This window comes from Rutidosis leptorrhynchoides, chromosome 10 (genome assembly GCF_046630445.1).
Source record: "Rutidosis leptorrhynchoides isolate AG116_Rl617_1_P2 chromosome 10, CSIRO_AGI_Rlap_v1, whole genome shotgun sequence".
In the NCBI taxonomy this organism is placed as follows: domain Eukaryota; kingdom Viridiplantae; phylum Streptophyta; class Magnoliopsida; order Asterales; family Asteraceae; genus Rutidosis; species Rutidosis leptorrhynchoides.
Genome location: NC_092342.1, coordinates 292,209,026 through 292,231,052, shown reverse-complemented (window position 1 = coordinate 292,231,052; position 22,027 = coordinate 292,209,026). Strand labels below are relative to the sequence as shown.

The 22,027-nt window shown below is 35.8% G+C and overlaps 1 protein-coding gene across 2 annotated transcripts; it reads right to left on the bottom strand.

The window, feature by feature from the left end:
- Nucleotides 1-9,618: 9,618 nt before the first annotated feature.
- Nucleotides 9,619-12,387, bottom strand: LOC139872561 (uncharacterized). Of its 2 annotated transcripts, none has more exons than XM_071860460.1 (4): nt 12,199-12,387; nt 11,418-11,676; nt 10,874-10,928; nt 9,619-10,333 (listed from the first exon to the last, which is right to left on the bottom strand). In XM_071860460.1, the coding sequence occupies exons 1-4, from the start codon at nt 12,255-12,257 to the stop codon at nt 9,798-9,800; spliced, it is 909 nt and encodes a 302-aa protein (XP_071716561.1). In that variant the 5' UTR covers nt 12,258-12,387; the 3' UTR covers nt 9,619-9,797. The 2 variants fall into 2 exon arrangements, with proteins under 2 accessions (XP_071716561.1, XP_071716562.1); XM_071860461.1 differs by having other exon boundaries at nt 10,874-10,925.
- Between the last annotated feature and the right edge of the window lie 9,640 nt (nt 12,388-22,027).

Genomic DNA, 22,027 nt, shown 5'->3' with positions numbered 1-22,027 from the left:
ATGTGCTCCGAAATTTATGCTAAATGCGGCTCTCTCCGGCCAGGGCTTATGCGCTAGGCGGCCTTCAGGGCTTACGCATGACGGAGCAGCCTGTACAGCGGAGAACGCTAGACGGACAATCTCCACAAAACTGTTGTTTCCAGCCTTCCTGATGCTATTTTTATGCAACTATTATGCCTTTTATGTGTGTATACGATAGGATACACCATTAAGTCCCCCCAGTTTAAGGACTTAAGCATTTGAAAAATGATTAAGTTGTTAAACTTTTGATAACGCATGCCAAACCAGCCTGTTCATTGCCCACTTGCATCGGGGAAAACATTTTAGGCATTAAATGCAGACGAATTTTACTGACACTGTTATGATTGTCTTCTTACGGCTGAGATCATCCACGCGCCTCCATTTGTAAAAAGTATTATCTTGCACCCTTCGTTTAAACTCACCCATACACGTGTCTCAATCATGATCATAAAAATTGCACCGATGAACCCTTATAAAAACCGTCATAACCCTGTTACCATCACTTTTTTACCTTTGCCAAGATCCAAAAAGCATATTTCTCCCAAATCTTCATCGCCTTCTTCAATCTTCAACTTTTTAAGGTTCACCGTCTTCCAAGGTCAGTACACTTCATCTTACTGCTATTTTCTTGTTGTTGATATATGTTACTGTATTATCATGGCTTCTTCACGGAGTACTGGCCAAGAACACGCCAAGCCTTCTTCATCAAATACTGCTAACATTCCAGAAGTTAGCACGATGGCTTCATCATTGACTAGTGAATACTTAGATGGATTAAAGATTGCCTTTCGCCATCTCAATCAATACAACCCTGTTCTTCCCACTATCGGACAAACTGCTGACAATCCTCCTGAGGGAAAAATTACTTTATACGCTTTACAAATTACCCACGGCAACCTCCGTGTTCCCCTTACTAACTTTCTTCTTCGCCTTCTTAGATATTACGGGGCCTGTCTTAGTCAGATACATCCCCATGGTCTTCAAAAATCATCCTTTTTGAAATGTACTGCAATGCTATTAATATAAAGCCTCGCATTAATGTTTTTATCTCTTTGTTTAGAATCCGCACAATTAGCGATTGCTGGCTTACTATTGATAGTAAGAAAAATAATCATTTTGTTGGTCTAAATAGAGTTTCAAACTTGAAGGACTGGAAAAGGCCATTTTTCTTTGTTGATGAAACTGTTATTCCGGAAGAATACTCCGTTGTCCGGGAGTGGGGTGCTATTGATGCTGGCATAGGAAAGGGTGTTAAAATTTCTCCCGCAGAACAGCGGATAGTAAATAGCTTGAAAGGACTCCGTATTCCACCCAGATCATACGAAAGGTATGAGGGAATCCTTGTGCTGTGCAAAGTGAGCCAAGAATGGCCAAGCAATTCTGTGCCAGTACTTCGTGAGAAAAAACAGGGTAGGATGTGATATGATCATCCTATTATATATATAGATTTTTGTTCACTGTTTGTCATGTGTACTTATATTGCTATTAATGTGTAATCTTTGCAGGCAACTCCATGATGCAGGTCCGCTCTGCTCTTTTATCCCCTGATCTTGATGATGATGTGGAGGTCACTGCTCGTGACAAAACTGTTGAAGAGCTTGAGGCGGAGAGAGTTGCAGCTGAAGCTAAAGCTGCTGCTGATGCTGAAAAGGGGAAAGAAATTGCAGTGAGCAGCTCAGACAGCGAATCCGGGTCTGATCATACAGACACTGAGCGAACAACGGATGACACCACCACCGCTGATCAGCAAACATCGGCATCAATTGACATCACGGGTGAAACCAACCCTACTCCTCCTCCAACCCAAAAGACAAGAAAGAAGAGCATAGGCTCTAAAAGGGTTAAGAGTACTGAGGAGGGCAAAAAGCAAAAACGCAGGAGAAGTATGTCCATTCTGCTCTCTTTTGAAAATGCACATGTTTTTGCTTATAACTGTTATATTTGTTCATAATACTAATTTGTTTTTGTTAGTAATTTTAGCAGAGTCGGATGATAGCCAAGGGAAGGCTACGGAGGGCGGTGACCGGAGACCGGAGAGGAATCTTGAAAGTGAAGGAGAGAAGGGCCTGAAAATGCCTGACCCAGACTTTGCTCCCTTCGATGAATCTGAATTTCATGAAGATAGGCCGGAAGGCAACTCTGCTTATGATTCTCCTCTTCCTAATATCACTAACCCTGCTGTCACCTCTTCCAATGTTCAAGAGCAAACTCTTCCTGCTCATGTGAGGGCTTTGCAGGCCATCATTGCAAACCCTGCCACTAAGGATAAAGAATTTGTAACTCTTCTTCAGGTATGAATGATAAGACCATCTACATGTATATGCTTGTAATTTATTGATGTGAGCTGTTTGAAATAACTCATAAAATTTTATTGATGTACAGGGTTGTGTTATCCCCGAGCTGAAACCCCAATTCTCTGCTCTCCGTTCTCATCAACTCAGGGAATCAACTATGGCAGCTCATGTACTGCTAACCAACCACCTGGACTCTGTGCTGCAACTGCAGGAACATCAAGAGTCTATTCTTGCCTTTGCTCGTAAAGACATAGCTGAAAGTGCAAATGCTCGTAAAAGAGCTGCTGATGCTGAGCGTGCCTTAAATGATGCGCAGAAAATAATAAAGGCTAAAGAAGTTGAGTTAAAAAGTGCTCAAGATGTTGCTGCTGTTCTGCAAGGGGAAAAGGATGATGAGCAGGTGAAAGTGGGTGAGCTGGAGAAACAGCTGAGTGAAGAGAGAGAAAAGTCTGCTGAGCTACTCCGGAGGGCGGAGAAAGGTGAGGGCAATTTTGCTGAGCTTAAGAAAGGTGTGCCAGGTCTGATAGCTAAGGTGCTTGGATCCAGTCTTGTAGGGAATCCCTACAATGATTATGTTGATGCTTCTTGCGCTCATGCTATTGCTGATGTGACCGGCAAGCTGTTCAAACGCCTTGCTCCCAACCAAACGCCTTCTGCTGCCATTGCCAAACTTATGCCTCCTGGTACTCAAGAAAAAGTTGATGAGGCCAAGAACAAATTGATAAATCTGAAGATAGATTTTTATGATGAAGTATGCAGCAAAGAAGACTCTTCTGCTCAAGATGTACTTGGCGTGCAGTTTAATTGATCTTTGTAAAAATTTCAAACAATATTTTGTAATAAACTTCTTACTGACTTTAACATTATATATATATACTGACTTTATTGTGATGACTATGTGTGGTTATATGCTTGTTGCAAATATTTTTATGCTTAACGCTTTAAAACCAATCAATTATGCACCCGAGCATAAAATTTCTATACACAATTGTACAGTGTATAATTTGAGCAAATCATTTTGAAAAGTGCATAAGGTAACTCATATGTAAATGCCTTGCAGTATCAAGAATATGATGTCTGATTACGCCTTCCATCATAAAATTAATGAGGAAGAATTATGAAGTGTTTTAGAAGAATGACTATAAATCAATAAACTCTCCGTCTTACGCCTTCCGTCATAAAGTATATGAGGAAGAATTGCTAATTATTTTGCCTTCATACATAAAATATATAACTTCGTTCTGTGAAGTAATTTTTTATAATGTTTGTCATGACAAGTATCTGAGTTTTGTATCATGCCTCGGTGCGTTCTAGTAAAACTTAAACGTTTTCTAGCCGATCCCTTGTGCCTTTACTGGCCGGCACAAAAGCTTCCGCCGTCGGAGGTATTTAAAAATACGATCCTTCTGTGGGCAGGTTATAAATGTAATGTTTTACATTTATCACGGGCAGCACTTTGTTTAAGAAAAATATAAAATTATTGCTCAGTACTGTGCAGTACATAAACAATTGATGACGACTTTTAGGTGGATCAAGCCTAATTAGTACGTCATGAATGTTTAATGTATGCAATTGCTAATGTATGCACTGCAAAATAACCACAATGGTTCACAGTAAGTTTAAAAAACGCTGCTTCATCTTATAATTCGAAATGTGTTCTTCAAATGCCAAACAGGCATGAGTACAACGATTGTAAAAGACTGCTTTTATTAAAATGCTAAATGAAACTGCTCTTTATTGAAAAGATAAACACTGTTCTTGATAACTTATTGACAAATTTCTTCTTCATATGCCGAGCGCCCAGCGCTGTCCGGCCTTCACACTTGCTTACGGAATGAAAAACTCCTGAACTTCTTCCTCGCTGAATAACCTATCACACCTTCTCTGATTCATTCTGCCTTCTGGCCCATTTGCAAACGTTGATCTTTCCCTTGTTGGTTGCACATACTGTGAATGTATGGCTGCGACTCCATTTGGAGTGGGGAATCTGACCTCTGCATGGACCGTCGATGTTATTGCCCCAAACTTAGCCAAAGCTGTTCTTCCAAAAAGGACATTAAAACGAGAATTGCCATCTATGATTGTGAAATCAATTGTTTCCGTTCTCAACAATGGGAATGTGCCCATAACAACTTCCAAACGAATCTGCCCCATGGCATTTATCGGTGTTCCTGTTAGTCCAGAAACTTTCATCCTCGTTTGCCTAGCTCTGCTCTGCACATGCCTTGCAAAAGTTCTCAAACAATGCCAGTAGATGATGTCAGCTTCACTTCCTGTATCTGTGTAGATACAATTGACAAAATTATTTGCTATCTCTGCTGAAATGATCACTGGTTGGACGGATAACGCCCAATTCTGAATTGGCTGAAAGATAATTGGGGCATATCTCCAGCTGTCCAAATTGCTGTTTGATGATTCACCTTCTTCATAATGACCATCGTTAATCCAAACCATCCTGATTACAACTTCTGGAGTTGTCTCACGCTCTGTGATCCGTTCTCCGTACTGCGGTTGGCTCCGATTATCTCTTCCGCCCTGCTGCTCTCTTCTGTTCTCTCCATGGCGTCCTCTGCTACCATCATTCCTTTGCCACGCAAATTTCCTGCGAGGATCATTCCTCCTGTACTGTTTGCCAGGCAACAAATGATTCAATTCTCCTGCCTTGATTTTCGCTATAATTTCTCTCATCAAAGATTTGCAATTGTACGTATCATGGCCCCAAGCCTCATGGAAATCGCACCACAACTCACTCTTTGGGCCCTCCCTTTCTTCCATAGGTGCTGGAGCATTGAAAGTGGTCCGAATTGGCTCAGTGAAGAGGATCTCTTTCGGAGTTTTGGTAAGCGCCATAATCAACGGGTGCCTTTCTATTGGCTTTCTGTTGTGGTGAAAATCATTAGGGTGATTGTTTCCTCTCCATCCTCCATTTGAATTGTCATTCCTTCTCTGATTTCTGTCAAAATACCGTCCTCCGTTGTGAGACTTGCTACTACTGCCAGTATCAAACTTGTTCAACCCACGCTCACCAGCTCGAACATGCCTCTGTGCAACCTCCAAAGCTTGATGCAATGTTTTTGGCAAGTCATACCGTAATGCATGAACAAGTGCACTAAACCGTCGCTGGTCCAAACAGAAAATGAAACCAGATACAAGCTGTGATTCTGGACAATCAGGAATCTTCTGTGCTTCAAGTGTATAACGCTTCATAAAATTGCTCAAAGATTCGTTATGATGCATTGTGATCTCATGTGCATCAAGATGTGTCAGAGTACAGCTCCGTAGATTTTGGTATTGCATCACAAATTTTGCTCTCAAATCAAGAAAACTGGTAATACTCCTTGGCGGCAAACTAGCAAACCATTCGCGTGCCATTTTCTGCAATACCATAGGAAACATATGACACGCAGTTTCATCCTCCCAATGCTGCAACCTCATAACACCTTCAAACATAGTCAGAAAATCTTCCGGATCCGTTGTGCCATCATAAACTCCAATTGCTGGTATAGCAAGATTTCTGGACAATGGATAATTAGCAATTCGATCAATGAAACACTGCGTTGATTCTGCCATCGCTGGTGGCTTGGTGGCTTGTTCTCCAGTAATGAGGGCAAAAAAGTTGTCCACAGCTACAGCACGGACGGCGGGCTGCGCTAAGCGTTGCTTGTATTTTGCTGGAGCTGTCTGCTTAAGAATGTCATTGAAAAGCAACACTGCCTGCTTTTCTGACATGAACTCATCTTTGTCAATTTCATCATCAGAGTCATTATTATCACAACTCAGGTCATTATCATCCCCAGAATCATCAATAAGACTGCCCAGCTTGTCAAGTAGCCTGGATAACTTGTATTTTGATATAGATTGCCTTTTCATTATCTGCTTGTCTTTGCCATCCGCCATCCGCCGAAAAGGTATAAATGACGGACATCGCCGTGGTTGCATCAATGGTCATCACTCTGGATTAGTAACAAAATTTGGAAGTCTTTCTGCACTTTTAGCTGTCACTTCTTCGATTACTGGCCTTTTCTTCGAATTAGTTGCCAAATGTGTAAGCCTCTCTGTAGTTTCAGCAACTGTTTCTTCAATCGTACCATCTAGTGGTGAAATAGGTACATCTTCAACAGTGACCATGTCGTCGGTTGATGGATGATTGACTGCTTCAAGTACAAATGGAGCTTCAGCTGCTTTCGTTCCTTTTCCGTTTCGTGTGTTCTTTGCATTAGTGGATGGCGCCATTGTTAACACCTATTTCCTTATGAGGTAAGGCTTAGTATGTCAACAAGAGACTAGAAGTGATCTAGCTTTTAGGTGGGCGGAGTGTTGCCGATTGATTTTTACCCTCGGGAAATAATCCCTGCAGACCCGGTTCACAAGTGTAGAAACTTGTGGGGTGGCTTAATCAATCTGTCGTCCGTAGAGCGTAAGAGTGCTAGCCGGATGACTTCTAGTGAGAGAAGGTAGAGAGAGAAAGAGAAGTGAAGTCTCAGCTCTCAAAGTTGTCAGAATATCTGAACTTGTGTAAAATGACGACTCAAGGGGTCTATTTATAGTGTCAGATCTACCAGATTTGTTTGGGGACACGTGTCGAATGATGATACGTTCTGTTACATGTGCTCCGAAATTTATGCTAAATGTGGCGCTCTCCGGCCAGGGCTTATGCGCTAGGCGGCCTTCAGGGCTTACGCATGACGGAGCAGCCTGTACAGCGGAGAACGCTAGACGGACAATCTCCACAAAACTGTTGTTTCCAGCCTTCCTGATGCTATTTTTATGCAACTATTATGCCTTTTATGTGTGTATACGATAGGATACACCATTAGTTATTTAGTTAATTACTCCATGCTTAGTTAAATGACAAAAAACAAAAATAAAATGACACACAAGGGATCATTGGTTCACTATAACGTCTTAGTTGATAGTGCTTGATGTATTATGATTATATACAATCAAATCATATGACTAGGGTCGAGACAATATTGGGTCAAATTTTTACCAAGGTTATTATGTAGTAGTACTTTATTTTCGGAAAATCGAAAGATATATAACAAACATCGGTAACTTTCGTCAAAAATGAAAGAAACCAACATAACAATATAAGGATACAACCACACGACCAAATTACAACTACCAACTAAAACGAAGGCTGAAGCAAACTTAACAAAAAGAACAGAAGCCAAACAAAAGAACTAAGAATCACAAAAATACAAAATAAAAGATAACACGAAAGTATAAAAGTTTACAAGACAGCAATTTTAAGAGCCCGATGAACCGTTACCACCAAATATTTTGTCCATACATCTGCTGAATTACTTCGCCTCAGCTTCAAATCCTTTGAAACCGGCTATTATGTGAGTATTAACATAATTTCACTTCAAAAGTTAATTGGTGACAGCAGTGGCGGATACAAGGTGACTAAGGGGTGTTGAGCCTCCTTCAAGGTCTAATTATGACCCAAGTTTCAATTGTATTATTATGTTCAAATAGTTGTAAGCCACCCTCAAAGCCAAATCTCAATTATAATATTATGCCCAAATAACAAAAACTTTTGTTGTTGTCATGAAGAGTAGAAGCGTCCAACTTTTACCACATTATAATACAATTTCTTAAGATCCTCGATATTTACCCTATATGATTTATTACTACTTTAAATTTGGTATTGGCGGTTTCTGAGGAGTGTAGATGTGGGGTTGAATACGGGGTCGGGTTTATGTATTTGTTTTAGGATTAGGTTCGGTGGTTGTTTGTTTGTTTGGTTGGCATTTCAATTGTTATTCCTTTAGTGGTCGCTCTGTATTCAATGTAGTCGTTCATATTGTTTAGAATGAACAGAGTGTGTTTCAAGGAGTTTTGATTGCCTGTGACCAAGTACTCATACTACATATCGTTTTGGTCTGCTTAATGTTGCTCCACTGGAACATCGGTTCTATTATATTTATACATATTAATATTTTTGCTAAAAAAAAAAGTAGTTAACCACTATGACGGGTTACTTTATGAAAATGGTTCGGCGACTATAATTTTAACTATTTTTTTTACAATCTTATGTATCGATTTAATCGCATTTTTGTTGTATATAAATATGATTATGGTTGTTAACTTTTTCTCAAATTAATATTTTGTTCTGATTTGTTAATATAGCTTTTGTTTTGTAATTATCTGGTTATCGAGTGAGCCACTCTCATCTTTAAATCTTGACTTAACACGGGTGACAAAAAGTCATTTAATATTTAATATGTAGTTCATTTAAGTATTAATTATTCACATAAACCAGCAGCACAAAAATGGAGTGATCGATACCGTTTGATACTTTGATTTACACATACATTAAAAAGTTATCTTCGATATTAAATTTAACTTTGTTGACTCGCATGTCAAATGAAATATTTATTTATTCTCAATGATTTGGATATGTAATATTTATTTAAATTAAGTAGTAACATATAGGTGTCAACTAATTTGGATATATACAGAGCGCCGTACCCGGTAGATACTCTTTAACACTATTTACACACAACATGCACGAGTTTCATATCATCAAATTTTGGTCAAAATAACAACTCTTATCACCAAAAGTCAGCATAATACAAAGTCAAACTTCATTTCCAAGACTATTCTTTGCCCAAAAAGCCAAATCTATGTGCCATCCTCCCTATATATAACACCATATGTATCCTTCTATAAACATTCATTAATTAAACTAACTAACATCTAAAAACTTTATACCTGCAAACAGGGCCGGTCAGAATTTGATCAAAGTTTTTGCATGCCCCAGGCGAAATAATTATAAAATGCCCTCAACAGTTACGCAAACATATATCTTTATGAGGTTTAAACTATGGGTATTAATAAATTTTTTCAAAATGATGCCCCTAACCGCGTGATGCCCCGGGCTGTCGCCCGCTTCGCCCGTAGCCTTAGCCAGCCCTGCTGCAACATAACATAAAATGGAAGGGTTAATACCATTTGTAATGCATGCCATCAAAAGACACAAGCTTCACAATAGCTACCGCTCGATCTCCGCCAGATACAATCTCTTGGACGGCTCTGTAACGTCAGAGGGTTCATCACATCACAGGACCAGGTTAGAGTTTCAACCGCCCATGGCCGAAAACTTGCAGCAGAGGTCAGCTTTCGGTTATGTCTCCGAATCAAAGGGCTTTAAAAAGGAATATACCTCTTCAACTCCAAACACATTTCATGCTTCAAAGCTCAAGAGTAACTGATGCAAACGAATGCCAAGAGTTCTTTGATTGTTTTGTAATTGTATTATATGGTTGTTTAATTGTACTGTTATGTAGAACCGACAAGTTATAAATAAACTTCAATCACAAATCACTTGATATTGTTCATTAGTTGATTAATCCATGCTTAGTTAAATGACCAAAAAAGAAAAATAATAACAATGACGCACAGACACAGACGTCACGTGAAATGCAGTTGAACGGAAACAAAAGATGTGAACATGAACAAAAACAATAAAGATGGTTAAGAAGCGAGTAGGGCTTCAACCTTTGCAATCTGATCTTCTTCGTTCTTTGAGGTCGGGCTCTTATTTGCTTCGTCATAAAGATCATGTTTCCACTTATCAGCTCGCCCACCACTATGCCCTTGTCGTTCATTATCCCGTCCCCTAAACGAGCCTCCAAAATTACCACCACCGTACCTTTCTCTTGACTCAAATTTCTTGCTATGCATTTCATTCCTCTGTGGGTCCCTTTCCCCTGATATTCGCCTGTTGGGTCGGTCCATCGGTGGCTTCTCTATCGGCTTTCCTCTTTCCTCTTTCCTCTCATTTCCTTCAGGTATTTTTGAAACTTGTGTTGCTGATTTATCACCAGTGCTAACATCAACCGGTATTTTTGTCTCACGAAATGAGCGTCTTCTATTTGAAGTTTGCTTCAAATCAAGTTCGGTGCCATCAAATCTGGTTTTGTCATCTCTCAGCTTTGCGTCGATAGTTGAACTTCTGTTTGTAGCCCTTCCACTCTGTTGATCCCTTGAATCTTTCCGTCCCTCGCGCTCTAAAAAATAATAAAAATGAGAGAAACTAGACTTAAAAAGTGATATTTTGTATGCCCCTATAAATACAGAGAGAAATGAAAGAAAATATAAAATCCTAACAACCGATATAAATAAAAAAATTAAAAATCTTTAATTACCTGCAGATGGGCTCTAGTTATTGAGTCAGCAACAAGCGTCGATTTATTGGCGACTTGACTGACTCTTAGAGCCTAAATTAAATTTCAGGCAGGATTTAGAACCCATGGAAATTTGATTTTACCATTTTCATGGCGTCTCAATTTTATTTTTTATTTTATTTTATTTTTTAAAAAACTTTTTCCTACTTATTGGTCGGAGGTCCACTCGGAAGCAATCTCTCTATCCGTCGAATAGAGAGGGATGATTTTCTCTACTTTTGAGAGTGTTTTCACTCTAGGTGGAGAAATGACTTGACTTTATTCTCGGATAGGGGAAGGATTGTCTACATCTCACCTCCCCCATACACCACTTATGTGGTATTGGGTTTTGTTGTTGTTGTTGTTGTTGTTGTTGTTAATTACCTGCAGTTTCCCTGTGTCTGAAGCTACGACCTTGCCCAGCACGCTCATCATGCTGCTATAAGACAAGCACAGGCAAGCCCAACAAGTTATATAAACAGGACTACAGGAGCAACTGAAGGCAACAAAAGGAACAAATACTTCAGATCAGCCCAAGTAAATTGGTTGCAATGATTATATAAGCACTCATACACCAAACTGTATACTACTAGATTATAAATTTTCCAAAATGATAATCATCACTGAAATACACACGCACAACAGGAAAAAACCTTGCACAGTTGCAATCATACAGCAAGAACACTTTTTTAAATCTGTGAAACATCATGCTTTGATTATAAAATCAGGTGAAAACTTACTCTTATATACAGGGGGGGGTGGAAAAGCTAATTATAAAGGATTAGTGAATAGAAACCTATTTTCAGATTTGCAGCTAGTGATTGTAAAAGAGAACCTGAATCAACTCACTATTTATGAGCATAAAAAATAAAATAAAATATATGCAACAAGATTATAATAACTCCAACAAATTTATTTTCAGATAAACCTGAAACCGAGATCGGGACCGATGGGCTTCAATGTTCGCAGAAGAGTTCTTTGTTCCGTCACGATATACATTTGTTTTCTTGGCAGGTTCTTTGCTCAAGGCTGCCGTTTCTATCTTTGAACCAGGTACAACATAGGTATCCGCAGCAAAAGAATCTTTCAACTTGCGATGGTGTTTTTGATCTCGGTCATTATGGTCATTAAGCTTGCTGGCCGTTCGCTCTGTTGCTGTTTTTGCATCCCTTCTAACTCGCTTGGGGCTGACATAAAATAGCAGCAAACAAAAATGTGCATTTGGTTAGCACAAATAAATTTAAACCAACATTCTAACTGCGCAAATTGTTATTTTCATCACAACTAGTGCGAACCATCACGAACTTGATTAAAGACCTCTACCAATATCAATGCACAAAGATGTGCCAAAATAATCATCATTCACAGAAATTAAGCTAAACTTATCAGCTTACAATTTATAATTTCATTTTCATATATTCGCTAACAATATGTTTACTCTTTAAACCTCTGAAACTGACTTAATCAAGGCTTTAGCTGAAAATTAGTAAACTACTGATTACATTATAAAAAATTTATTTATATACCAGCTGATCCAAAACATACATTTATTGTTTCTACCGAACTTAAACCCTAGATGATCACCACAATTACAAAAATACGATTCATAATCAAAATTAGAACATCAATTAAGTAAGGCATCAGTTGTTGTACATGATAATTTAATGATCGAGTCGATAATATAACAGTAGATATAGAGGAATATGTACCTAGGTTCTCGATCGAAGCGAGAGCGATGGTGTCTAGAATCGGAATCACGACGAGACATTATTATTATTATTATTGTTGGTTAGCTTGCAACGGCTGATTGATTGTATAAGGATTTGGGTTAAAGTGATCCGATCCACACTAGGGTTCCGCGGTATGTCATCCGCTATTTACCACTGCCATATCCTCCATTAAAGCAGTCAAAACTTCAAAGGTAAAAAAATAGACTTCATGAGTAAATAGACTTCATGAGTAAATTATACCATTAGTCCCTATAGTTTACAAAAATTATATAGGTAATCCTTATTTTTTTAAAATTATATTGTTTGATCAATGCACGGTGTTGGTCATGTACCTAACGCCGATTTAATTTTTCCGTTAAATAAGTACATGTGCTAAGTACATGATCAACAATACCGTAATTTTACCCAGAAAAAACTATAATTTTAACTCTAAATCATATGCGATATGTATTTGCGGTTCCATTCTCTTTAAAAAATTTCTTCTCATCTACCTTTAATTTTTTTTCACAATGTATGTATATTGATTATGATACCGTAATCATTATCTACTACTCCTTAATAATCAAAACTATAGATGATTATCACAAATATTCAATATTAACGAAATGATTGAATAAAACGAATACAATCTAAAACTCACTTATAAACACTCGATCAAACAGACTATGAATGATGTTCAATAGGATGATGAGATTGTTACAAAACAAATTGGCAATCGAACATCATCCATTGTGTTATAGACATTCAGATTTTGACAATCGATAGTGGAACATCGCAATTAGATTCTTCAAATCTATTTACAAAAACCTAAACATTATAAGACAAGAAGTTGCAACTTATCACCTAGTTGTCTCATATTAAATGACACATACTCCCACAACCGTCGACGTCTACATTAATCAGAAACGACCAGATCTCAGTAAAAAAATCATATATAAAATTATTGTATTGCCCATCATGTGTGTAGCACATGTACTTAATGAAGCAATTAAATGGGCGTTAAGTATGGGATCAACGTTGTGCACTTCACAAACCATAAGGACTATCGGTATAATTTTAAAAAAGAAAGTGACTACTGGTATAATTTTTGATGAACCACGGGGACCAACGGTATAATTTACTCTACAAAATGATATAGAAAAGAGTTAACAATGTCATTGGTCCCCGTGATTTACTCGTAATTTAATCGGTAGTCCTTTTCTTTTAAAATCATCCCAGCAGTCCCTGTGTTTTTTATATTGCACATCAGTGGTCCTAAACCTAACTGTAACGACCCGGATTTTTTCGCTAATATATAGAAGATTAATATTTACATAATTAAGGTTTCCAACATGTTAGGCAATCAAATTTATTAAGACTTGTCTATTTGAAATGAATTTCATACAAACGTTTGGCCACCCAGGTTGTCTGACGATTTATGAACGTCATAACGTGTAATAATTATTTAATGGAATATATATATGGATATATATATATATATATATATATTTATGAATTGTTAAAATGATATTTAAGTATCTCATTAAGTATATTAAGAATTGGTTATATATATAAAATGAGACTACTAACTTAAAGACTTCGAAACACTATACATATATGTAATGTTTTTCGAAGTCTTAAACCCTAATTTAAACTAAATGTATATGTATTGTATTAAGATGTATTAATACACTTTTGAAAGACTTAAATACATATATCAATATGCTTATACTCAACAAAGATAGCTATACTCATAATCTCATTCAATTCTATCAAGAATTCTACTCGTATTCATTCGGTATTTATACCCGTATCATACCCATCTTTTAAACGTATTTACTATTGGTATATACATACCAAATCATTGATCTTAGCCACCCTCAATCAGTTAGGAGACATATGGAACCAACTCATTTAACTTCTTGTATGACTAAAATGCAAGAAACAAAAACTAATCCATCATATATCTATATCTATATCTAAATGTATCTATCTATATATCTATATACATTTCATCTCATTTTAATCACCTACTTCATTACTCCTAAACACATACTACTCAAGAACATTTCTAATTCAATAACCTTTCATTATATATCTCCTAAACCACTTCAAGAACAAGCTTAAAACATCATAACAAGAATCATTCAAGAACATATCAAGATAACCTTCCAACTTGAAGAAGTTTACTTCCAATCTTTCAAGCCAACTCAACAACTCTTTAGGATCACTAATTATACTTTCTTTCCAATAGCTTTTCATCTTATAATCAAGGTAAGAATCATATATAACCTTTAGTTCAATTCATATACTTATAACTATCTTATTTCAAGATAGAAATTCTTATTCGAACTTTTGTTCATTTCATGATTTTACTTCAAGAATTCCAAGACATCAAGGATATCTTTGAACTCAAGATATTCTCCTTATTTCTCCAGCAACTTTATTCATTTGAATTGAGGTAGTAACCTTATTCATACTCTTATTCGATTCATATTCATATAGCTACCTTATTTTGAGTTATAACTAATAACAACAAGAACATAGTTTAGATTATTTCTAAACTTATTTGCAAATAAACTTAATCCTTATAACTTGACTTTTAAAATACTTCAACACATGTATTATGACAGTATGTTAAGCTAACATAAGGATATAAAACTTGTAAACACGAAGAACACCTTAAAATCGAATATACGCCGTCTTAGTCGAACGGGGGCTGTTTTGGGTTTAATTTTAAAAACATATCTTAAACTTTGAATTAAAAGATTTCCTTTGGTGAAAAATCTTATTTTATATGGATATGAAATATATCCAAAATCCATGATTAAACTCTAAGTGAAATTATGTTTTTCAAAAGGGTCATCAAGATGTCGTTCTTACGACGGATATGACTATCTTCTCTTATTTGACACCTAAGCTGTATTTTCGACTATAAACCTATACTTTTTCTGTTAAGATTAATAATGTTGAGTTCGATACGAAACCATGGCAACTCAAATCACTCAAAACGGATTTGTAACGAAGAAATTATGGGTAAAACAAAATTGGATATTTTTCTTAATTTTTAGCTACGGACATGATTTATAAAAATGGATGCTAACCTTATCCTAGCTAACTTACCTTGTATCCTACATGTATTTATACATGTCTTGTTCCCAAACTTATGGAAATACAATTTATAATAGTCGTGATCAAGTTCTACGACAATATATTATAGTCTTAATAAAGATCGTAAGGCACCATATATATATATATATATATATATATATATATATATATATATATATATATATATATATATATATATATATATATATATATATATATATATATATATATATATTTATATATATATATGACTTGATCACCGTGGATTCGTATACAAAGTTTTGAAATATCATTTTGACTTCTTCTATATATATTATTGGAACGAAATATTAGACACCATTGGCAGTAATCTCGAGTTAGCTGTGGGTCGAAGTGGATTCCAAAATATTATATACTTTGAGTTGTGATCAAGCCTGAGACATGTATACAATGGGTCGTGGATTGCTTCAGACAATATACATATTATGTGTCTTATTATATTAAGACAATATATTATAGTGTTAGTGAATTCTAACACAATATACGCATTTATATTTATATATATATTTATACTGTTGGACTATTGGACTATTGGACTACGAACGTTGGACTACTAACAATGGACAATTAAAATTATCATAAGTATCATAAGTATGGAATATTAATTATATATATATATATATATATATATATATATATATATATATATATATATATATATATATATATTGACACAAGAATATTATTATTAGGTTCGTGAATTTGTCAAAAGGCCAAGTCTTATCACCATCTATTCGGAAATCATCACAAGTGAGTTATGGTCCCATTTTTACTATCTAAATTATTTTGGGATGAGAATACATGCAAAATTTATAAATGTTTTATAAAATAAGCACAAGTTCATGGAACTACATTCTACGATTGTTTTGTTATACTGGATATCTGTACTTATTATTATTATGCTTGGTAACCTAAGAATTAGTGAAAAACACTAATTGACGCGAATCCTAAAGGTAGATCTACGGGCACCAACCACCCCCATTTTCGAATAGTGGAAATGCTTTAGTACTTCGAAGGGTTCTTGTCATACATTTGAATAGTGGAATGTATGATGCCAGATATCTTAAGCGCTCTATGTTAAGGTCAGTTACCAGACGACTCATCGTATGAATGATTTTTGCAGTTGTAATGATCATGCGCATTTAATCAAATGAAATCTTGTGACTTATTAAATATTATGATTATTATATAGAAATTAAACCTATGACTCACCAACATTTTTGTTGACGTTTTAAGCATGTTTATTCTCAGGTGAATATTAAAAACGCTTCCGTTGTAGTATGCCAACCCAAGGTCAAGATTTGGAGTCGGCATAATTGTTTATATTGTTTAAACTTGCATTCGGAGTATTTGTTGTAATATATTTGATCATATTGTAATGGGTTGTGTAAAAACTTATTTATTTGAGGAGATTGTCTTTGATAGACAATCTAAATTATGTCATTAAGACCTTTATTCAATAATAAAGGTTATGGTTGTTTTTTTTTTTTAAAACGAATGCAAGATTTGAAAAACGTCTCATATAGAGGTCAAAACCTCACAAAAAAACCAATTAATATGAAACGTTTATAATTAATATGAACGGGGCATTTCAGTTGGTATCCGAGCGTTGGTCTTAGAGAATCAGAAATTTTTTTTCATTAGTGTGTCTAACTAATTTTTGATGCATTAGTGAGTCTAGACTTCGACCGTAATTATTTTTAAAACGATTGCTTAATATAATTGTTGGAAACATAAGATTATTAACATATAAATATTATAAGATATATCATTCTCTTAACGTGCCTGCTATTATGTGATAGATGACTTCATCCGATCATATAAGCATCTCTAGTGATTCAGATTTCATTTACTTATCAAGTGATTCAGAGGCTGAGTCAAAGCATACGACTTATGAACTAACGGAAAAGTTAACTTTTGGTGCTACCATTAAAGTGGAAAATTGTTGGGAAAATTGGGAAGATTCACAATTGCCAGTAGAGGTTCCAGAAGAGGATCCAGAAGAAGATCCCGAAGAGGAACCCGAAGAAGAGGATCCTGAAGAAGTTGTGGAAATTACCGAACCACAACGTGATTTGGGAAAATCTTTGGCTGTTATACCTGATCCCAAACCCGATGAACCTATTATGACCCAAAATGTTTGTGATCATCCACCTGAACCACCTAAGAGACCAGTTTATAAAATGACCGCTCATATAATGACTATTGGTTTTGCTCCCAAACAATTAGCCGAAAGAACCAATTGGGAGGAATTGGAAAAATAACTATCCAAACGAAAATCCAAACGTTTGGCCGAGAAAGAAACAACGTCAACATCTAAGAAATCTCGCCTTTCTTGAACCATCGGCAGCTATCCTGTATTACATGCATTGTATAATATGTATTATATTGTGTGTTTAAGTTTGTAAGAAAATCCGCAATGTAATTTTCCTTATGATTGTATAATAATAAGAATAAGCATGGAAGGTTTATTATTATTATTACAACTTGTTATTACGTAGTAACGTAATAACTTACCATAGTTTTTCATATTAGAATTTTAGTAGTTAATTTGTGTGTTAGCTGCTAAGTATGAACATTATTATAGTTATAAAACGCTAATATGAAGAAAAGGCTTTTATAATAATAAGTTCATATTAAGCTACAAAATACTTTTTGGCTACTTCTGAAATTCTATATGATTAACTCAGTCGGCTATTTTTGAAGGAAATGGCTCCTCCAGCTACTAGACAACAACAATTGAACACATAAGAACTTCAAGCTTTCGCTGCAAATATGGCTGCAGTGGTGAATGCAATGAACAACAATAACCAATCGGGTTCCAGCAGTAGAGAAAACAATGGCAACCGGGTAGGATGTTCCTACAAAGCTTTTATGGCCTGCAAACCTAATGAGTTTGAAGGAACTGAAGGACCCGTTGGACTAAAGCAGTGGACAGAGAAGGTTGAAGCCGTGTTCGCAATCAGCAACGGCGCAGACGAGGATAAAGTTAAGTATGCCACACATACTTTCAGGGGTACTGCTTTGACATGGTGGAATACCTACATGGATTACGTAGGACAGAATATCGCCTACGCACTTCCATGGTCCGCTTTCAAGCATATGATGATGGAAGAGTACCGTCCCAAAACTGAAATCAACAAGCTCAAGGTAGAGCTTAAAGCACTGACAACCCAAGGGTTAGATGTCACTACCTACGAGCGACGTTTCAATGAACTGGCTTTAATGTGTCCTAGAGCATTTGAGGACGAAGAAGCAAAAATTGAAGCATTCATAAAAGGGTTGCCGGAATGAATCCAAGAGCATGTAGGTGCTAACGACCCTGCAACAATGCAGAAAGCGAGCCGTATAGCCCACAAATTGATAGGCCAAATTACAGGAAGGATAAAGAAAGAAGCGGCCGAGGAGGCCATAATGAAACAGGGAAAAAAAAAGTGGGAGGAAAGCAGTGATCAGGGTCACTAGTACAACAACAACAATCAAAACAACAACTACAACAACAATCGCAACCACCCCAACAACAACAATAATCGCAACAACAACCGCAACAATAACCGCAACAACCATCCCAATAATAATAACAACAACAACAATCCCAATCACAACAATAACAACAACAAACGACTCAACAACAATAACCCTAACAACAACAACAACAACAACAACGACAACAAAAGGCAAAGAACTATATGCCCCAGGTGTGATACGTTTCATCCGGAATGGTTTTGTAGAGAATTATGTACCAAGTGTAATAGGAATGGCCATATTGCGGCAAAATGTGTAGTCTACGGACCAAATAGAAACAAAGGAGTAAATAATGCCGGAACAAATAATAACGATGTTATTTCCTATGGATGTGGAAAACCGGGCCATACCATAAACCAATGCAGGAATGGAAATAGGCAAGGCCGTGGGAGAGCCTTCAACATTAATGGGGAGAAAGCACAGGAAGACCCGGAGCTTGTTACAGGTATGTTTCTTATCAACAATACACCTGCTTATGTTTTATTTGATTTGGGTGCCGATAGAAGTTATATGAGTAGAGAATTTTGTGCCAAATTAAATTGCCCGTTAACGCCTTTGGATAAAAAGTGTATAGTTGAAGTAGCAAACGGTAAACTAATTAAGGTTGAAAAAATTTGCCGAAATCGAAAAATTAGTTTAGTTAGAGAAACGTTTGCAATTGATTTAATACCGGTGGAATTGGGAAGCTTCGACGTAATTATTGGAATGGACTGGATGTCCAAGGTAAAAGCCGAAGTTGTTTGTCATGAGAAGGCGATTCGCATTCCGAGAGAAGACGGATTACCCTTAATGGTGTACGGAGAAAGGGGTAATGCCAAATTAAATCTTATTAGTAGTTTGAAGGCGCGCAAACTAATAAGAAAAAGTTGCTATGCCGTACTAGCACACGTCGAGAAGGTTGAACAAGAAGAGAAGAAAATCGATGACGTTCCCGTTGTAAGAGAATTTCCTGAGGTGTTTCCGGACGAATTACCGGGACTACCTCCACACCGATCCGTTGAATTCCAAATAGATCTTGTACCAGGTGTAGTGACCCGAACTTTTCCATGTTTATATATATTAATTGAGATTGATGTTTACATGATTAAATGTTTCCAACATGTTAAGCAATCAAACTTGTTAAGACTTGATTAATTGAAATAGGTTTCATATAGACAATTGACCACCCAAGTTGACCGGTGATTCACGAACGTTAAAACTTGTAAAAAAATTATATGATGACATATATATGGTTATATATATAGTTAACATGATATTATGATAAGTAAACATATCATTAATTATATTAACAATGAACTACATATGTAAAAACAAGACTACTAACTTAATGATTTTGAAACGAGACATATATGTAACGTTTATCGTTGTAACGACATTTAATGTATATATATCATATTAAGAGATATTCGTACATCATAATATCATGATAATATAATAATTTAAAATCTCTTTTGATATTATAAACATTGGGTTAACAACATTTAACAAGATCGTTAACCTAAAGGTTTCAAAACAACACTTACATGTAACGACTAACGATGACTTAACGACTCAGTTAAAATGTATATACATGTAGTGTTTTAATATGTATTTATACACTTTTGAAAGACTTCAATACACTTATCAAAATACTTCTACTTAACAAAAATGCTTACAATTACATTCTCGTTCAGTTTCATCAACAATTCTACTCGTATGCACCCGTATTCGTACTCGTACAATACACAGCTTTTAGATGTATGTACTATTGGTATATACACTCCAATGATCAGCTCTTAGCAGCCCATGTGAGTCACCTAACACATGTGGGAACCATCATTTGGCAACTAGCATGAAATATCTCATAAGATTACAAAAATATGAGTAATCATTCATGACTTATTTACATGAAAACAAAATTACATATCCTTTATATCTAATCCATACACCAACGACCAAAAACACCTACAAACACTTTCATTCTTCAATTTTCTTCATCTAATTGAACTCTCTCAAGTTCTATCTTCAAGTTCTAAGTGTTCTTCATAAATTCCAAAAGTTCTAGTTTCATAAAATCAAGAATACTTTCAAGTTTGCTAGCTCACTTCCAATCTTGTAAGGTGATCATCCAACCTCAAGAAATATTTGTTTCTTACAGTAGGTTATCATTCTAATACAAGGTAATAATCATTTTCAAACTTTGGTTCAATTTCTATAACTATAACAATCTTATTTCAAGTGATGATCTTACTTGAACTTGTTTTCGTGTCATGATTTTGCTTCAAGAACTTTGAGCCATCCAAGGATCCATTGAAGCTAGATCCATTTTTCTCTTTTCCAGTAGGTTCATCCAAGGAACTTAAGGTAGTAATGATGTTCATAACATCATTCGATTCATACATATAAAGCTATCTTATTCAAAGGTTTAAACTTGTAATCACTAGAACATAGTTTAGTTAATTCTAAACTTGTTCGCAAACAAAAGTTAATCCTTCTAACTTGACTTTTAAAATCAACTAAAAATATGTTCTATATCTATATGATATGCTAACTTAATGATTTAAAACCTGGAAACACGAAAAACACCGTAAAACCGGATTTACGCCGTCGTAGTAACACCGCGGGCTGTTTTGGGTTAGTTAAATAAAAACTATGATAAACTTTGATTTAAAAGTTGTTATTCTGAGAAAATAATTTTTATTATGAACATGAAACTATATCCAAAAATTATGGTTAAACTCAAAGTGGAAGTATGTTTTCTAAAATGGTCATCTAGACGTCGTTCTTTCGACTGAAATGACTACCTTTACAAAAACGACTTGTAACTTATTTTTCCGACTAGAAACCTATACTTTTTTTGTTTAGATTCATAAAATAGAGTTCAATATGAAACCATAGCAATTTGATTCACTCAAAACGGATTTAAAATGAAGAAGTTATGGGTAAAACAAGATTGGATAATTTTTCTCATTTTAGCTACGTGAAAATTGGTAACAAATCTATTCCAACCATAACTTAATCAACTTGAATTATATATTATGTAATCTTGAGATACCATAGACACGTATACAATGTTTCGACCTATCATGTCGACACATCTATATATATTTCGGAACAACCATAGACACTCTATATGTGAATGTTGGAGTTAGCTATACAGGGTTGAGGTTGATTC

Excerpts from the sequence above, each read along its gene's own strand:
- LOC139872561 (XM_071860460.1), bottom strand. The coding sequence starts at position 12,257 with ATGTCTCGTCGTGATTCCGATTCTAGACACCATCGCTCTCGCTTCGAT. Across the intron at positions 11,677-12,198 it reads CGCTTCGATCGAGAACCTAG|CCCCAAGCGAGTTAGAAGGG; the intron begins GTACATATTCCT and ends ATTTTATGTCAG. Across the intron at positions 10,929-11,417 it reads GGTCCCGATCTCGGTTTCAG|CAGCATGATGAGCGTGCTGG; the intron begins GTTTATCTGAAA and ends CTTGTCTTATAG.